General features: G+C 45.0%; 1 protein-coding gene across 1 annotated transcript in view; it reads left to right on the forward strand.

Annotated features, from left to right (window-relative positions):
• Positions 1-5000, forward strand: part of LOC106590714 (zinc finger and BTB domain-containing protein 47-like) — a 23186-nt gene that overhangs the window by 895 nt on the left and 17291 nt on the right. Inside the window, 1 exon segment of the mRNA XM_045711090.1 lies at positions 3401-4555. Coding sequence (XP_045567046.1) covers positions 3401-4555 — 1155 coding nt within the window.

Below are 5000 nucleotides of genomic sequence, written 5' to 3' on the forward strand. Positions count from 1 at the left end.
TGGTTAGGGTTAGGATAATGGTTAGGGTTAGGATAATGGTTAGGGTTAGGGTTAGAGCTAGGGTTAGGATAATGGTTAGGGTTAGGATAATGGTTAGGGTTAGGGTTAGGATAATGGTTAGGGTTAGGATAATGGTTAGGGTTAGGATAATGGTTAGGATAATGGTTAGGGTTATGATAATGGTTAGGGTTAGGATAATGGTTAGGGTTAGGATAATGGTTAGGGTTATGATAATGGTTAGGGTTAGGATAATGGTTAGGGTTAGGATAAGGGTTAGGGTTAGGATAATGGTTAGGGTTAGGATAATGGTTAGGGTTAGGGTAATGGTTAGGGTTAGGATAATGGTTAGGGTTAGGATAATGGGTAGGGTTAGGATAATGGTTAGGGTTAGGGTAATGGTTAGGTTAGGATAATGGTTAGGGTTAGGGTAATGGTTAGGTTAGGATAATGGTTAGGGTTAGGGTTAGGGTTAGATAAGGGTTAGGGTTAGAGCTAGGGTTAGGGTAATGGTTAAGGTTAGGGTTAGATAAGGGTTAGGGTAATGGTTAGGGTTAGGGTTAGATAAGGGTTAAGGTAAGGATAAAGGTTAAGGTTAGGGTTAGGTTTAGATTAGGGTAAGGATAATGGTTAAGGTTAGGGTTAGATAAGGATAAAGGTTAAGGTTAGGGTTAGAGCTAGGGTTAGGTTTAGATAAGGGGTAAGGATAATGGTTAAGGTTAGGGTTAGAGCTAGGGTTAGGTTAGGGTTAGGATAATGGTTAGGGTTAGGATAATGGTTAGGGTTAGGATAATGGTTAAGGTTAGGGTTAGATAAGCATTAGGGTAATGGTTAGGGTTAGGGTTAGATAAGGGTTAGGGTTAGGATAATGGTTAAGGTTAGGGTTAGATAAGCATTAGGGTAATGGTTAGGGTTAGGGTTAGATAAGGGTTAGGGTTAGGATAATGGTATAGGTTAGGGTTAGAGCTAGGGTTAGGGTTAGATTAGGGTTAGGGTTAGGATAATGGTATAGGTTAGGGTTAGAGCTAGGGTTAGGGTTAGGGTTAGGATAATGGTATAGGTTAGGGTTAGAGCTAGGGTTAGGGTTAGATTAGGGTTAGGATAATGGTTAAGGTTAGGGTTAGAGCTAGGGTTAGGGTTAGGATAATGGTTAGGGTTAGGATAATGGTTAGGGTTAGGATAATGGTTAGGATAATGGTTAGGATAATGGTTAGGGTTAGGATAATGGTTAGGGTTAGGATAATGGTCAGGGTTAGGATAAGGGTTAGGGTTAGGATAAGGGTTAGGGTTAGGATAATGGTTAGGGTTAGGATAATGGTTAGGGTTAGGGTAATGGTTAGGGTTAGGATAATGGTTAGGGTTAGGATAATGGGTAGGGTTAGGATAATGGTTAGGGTTAGGGTTAGGGTAATGGTTAGGTTAGGATAATGGTTAGGGTTAGGGTTAGATAAGGGTTAGGGTTAGAGCTAGGGTTAGGGTAATGGTTAAGGTTAGGGTTAGATAAGGGTTAGGGTAATGGTTAGGGTTAGAGCTAGGGTTAGGGTTAGGGTTAGATAAGGGTTAAGGTAAGGATAAAGGTTAAGGTTAGGGTTAGGTTTAGATTAGGGTAAGGATAATGGTTAAGGTTAGGGTTAGATAAGGATAAAGGTTAAGGTTAGGGTTAGATAAGGATAAAGGTTAAGGTTAGGGTTAGAGCTAGGGTTAGGTTAGGGTTAGGATAATGGTTAGGGTTAGGATAATGGTTAGGGTTAGGATAATGGTTAAGGTTAGGGTTAGATAAGCATTAGGGTAATGGTTAGGGTTAGGGTTAGATAAGGGTTAGGGTTAGGATAATGGTATAGGTTAGGGTTAGAGCTAGGGTTAGGGTTAGATTAGGGTTAGGGTTAGGATAATGGTATAGGTTAGGGTTAGAGGTAGGGTTAGGGTTAGGGTTAGGGTTAGGATAATGGTTAAGGTTAGGGTTAGAGCTAGGGTTAGGGTTAGGGTTAGTACACTGAACAAAAATAAAAACGCAACATGTAAAGTGTTGGTCTCATGTTTCATGAGCTGAAATAAAAGATCCCAGAAATGTTCAATACGCACAAAAAAAATATTTATAAACATTTTATTCACAGGTGTGTTTACATCCCTGTTAGTGAGCATTTCTCCTTTGCCAAGATAATCCATCCACCTGACAGGCGCAATAAACTGATCACACAGGTGCACTTTGTGCTGGGGACAATAAAAGGCCACCCTAAATGTGTAGTTTTGTCACAACTCAATGTCACAGATGTCTCAAGTTTTGATGAAGCGTGCAATTGGCATGCTGACTGCAGGAATGTCCACCAGAACTGTTGCCAGATAATTACATTTTAATTTCTCTATCATAAGCCGCCTCCAATGTTGTTTTAAAGAATTTGGCAATACTTCCAACCGGCCTCACAACCACAGACCAGGTGTAACCACGCCAACCCAGGACCTCCACATCCAGCAACTTCACACAGCCACTGAAGAGGAGTGGGACAACATTCCAACAGGCCACAATCAACAGCCTGATCAACTCTATGTGAAGGAGATGTGTCGCGCTGCATGATGCAAATGGTGTTAACACCAGATACTGACTGGTTTTCTGATCCCCTCCCCTACCTTTTCTTTAAGGTATCTGTGACCAACAGATGCATATCTGTATTCCCAGTCATGTGAAATCCATAGATTAGGGCCTAATGAATGTTTTTAAATTGACTGATTTCCTGTAACTCGGTAAAATCTTTGAAATTGTTGCATGTTGCGGTTATATTTTTGTTCAGTGTAGATAGTCGTTACTGATGTTACTGGTCTAGCATCTGCAGATGGGCTATCCAAATAAAGTGTTACCCACATCGATAACTCCTGTCTGTCTCTCCTCCCAGGGTTCTACAGCAGATAACTCCTGTCTGTCTCTCCTCCCAGGGTTCTACAGCAGATAACTCCTGTCTGTCTCTCCTCCCAGGGTTCTACAGCAGATAACTCCTGTCTGTCTCTCCTCCCAGGGTTCTACAGCAGATAACTCCTGTCTGTCTCTCCTCCCAGGGTTCTACAGCTGATAACTCCTGTCTGTCTCTCCTCCCAGGGTTCTACAGCAGATAACTCCTGTCTGTCTCTCCTCCCAGGGCTCTACAGCAGATAACTCCTGTCTGTCTCTCCTCCCAGGGTTCTACAGCAGATAACTCCTGTCTGTCTCTCCTCCCAGGGTCTACAGCAGATAACTCCTGTCTGTCTCTCCTCCCAGGGTCTACAGCAGATAACTCCTGTCTGTCTCTCCTCCCAGGGTCTACAGCAGATAACTCCTGTCTGTCTCTCCTCCCAGGGTCTACAGCAGATAACTCCTGTCTGTCTCTCCTCCCAGGGTCTACAGCAGATAACTCGTGTCTGTCTCTCCTCCCAGGGTCTACAGCAGATCCTTAACTTCATCTACACCTCCCGTCTGTTGGTCAGTAGCCGTAGCGTCAGAGATGTGCTCAACGCCGCCACCCTGCTGCAGATGACGGACATTGCAGCTTCTTGCCGTGACCTCATCAGCAGCCAATCGCTAAGGGCCGTGGTAGACAACCTGGCCAATCAGGATGGCCTCGGAGATCCTGATTCCATGACAACGACCCCCAGCAGTCAGCTGTACCGCGAGATCAAGCAGGAGGCAGAGTTAGGGAGGGTAGAGTTAGAGAGGGTGTACACTCGGGAGGGGAACAGCCCTTTCTCTGTGAGGGTGGAAGACGGACATGGTAAAATCTCCTCCCAGACCTCCTCCCAGACCTCCTCCCAGACCTCCTCCCAGACCTCCTCCCAGTCCCTGGCCAAGCAGTACTACTACCAACAAGAGGACAGGGAGAGTGGAGGAGGAGGAGGAGGGAGGGGTCTGTTTAAGCTGGAGGGGGGGCGGGAGCAGATCATCGTAGAGGTCAACCTGAACAACCAGACACTCAACGTCTCCAAGGGGTCAGAGAGCAAGGCTGTCGCCACATATACCACCGCCACCGCCATGTTCACCCGCTCCCACGGTGACCAGAGGGACGAGGAGGACGAGGAGAACAAGGAAGAGGATGATGATGATGATGATGACGGGCAGGTCGGGGAGGAGGAAGAGGAGGAGGATGAAGGGCAGAGAGAGAGAGAGGAAGAGATGGAGAACAGCAGCGAAGAGGACGAAGAGGAGGAAGAGGAAGAGGAGAACAACGACATGAACATACCAGCAGACGAGTCTATTTTGATGAACAGGCCTCGTCCGGGGACTAGAACCCTGGAGGTCGCCACAACAACCGTCTCCATGCGGCAGACCCTTGGTGACGCCACCCTTGCCAACCGTCACCAGGGGAGGAAGAGGAAGCAGAATCCTGAGAGCGTAGGTCAGATGGTCAGACTGGAGGAGAAGCAACACTTCCCCTGTAAGAAATGTCCCAGAGTCTTCAACAACCGCTGGTATCTGGAGAAGCACATGAACGTCACTCACAACCGCATGCAGATCTGCAACAAGTGTGGAAAACGCTTCCTTCTGGAGACGGAACTGCTGCTGCACCATCAGACCGACTGTGAGAAGAGTATACAGGTTAGTAACGACTACTACATTATTACTACAACAACAATACTATTATACCACTACTACTACTATTACTACTACTATTACTATTACTACTACCACTACTATTACTGCTACTGCACCATCAGACCGACTGTGAGAAGAGTATACAGGTTAGTAACGACTACCACATTATTACTACAACAACAATACTATTATACTACTACTATTATTACACTACTACTATTACTGCTACTGCACTATCAGACCGACTGTGAGAAGAGTATACAGGTTAGTAACGAATACTACATTATTACTACAACAACAATACTATTATACCACTACTACTACTATTACTACTACTGCACCATCAGACCGACTGTGAGAAGAGTATACAGGTTAGTAACGAATACTACATTATTACTACAACAACAATACTATTATACCACTACTACTACTATTACTACTACTGCAC

Source organism: Salmo salar, unplaced genomic scaffold, assembly GCF_905237065.1.
Source record: "Salmo salar unplaced genomic scaffold, Ssal_v3.1, whole genome shotgun sequence".
NCBI lineage: Eukaryota > Metazoa > Chordata > Actinopteri > Salmoniformes > Salmonidae > Salmo > Salmo salar.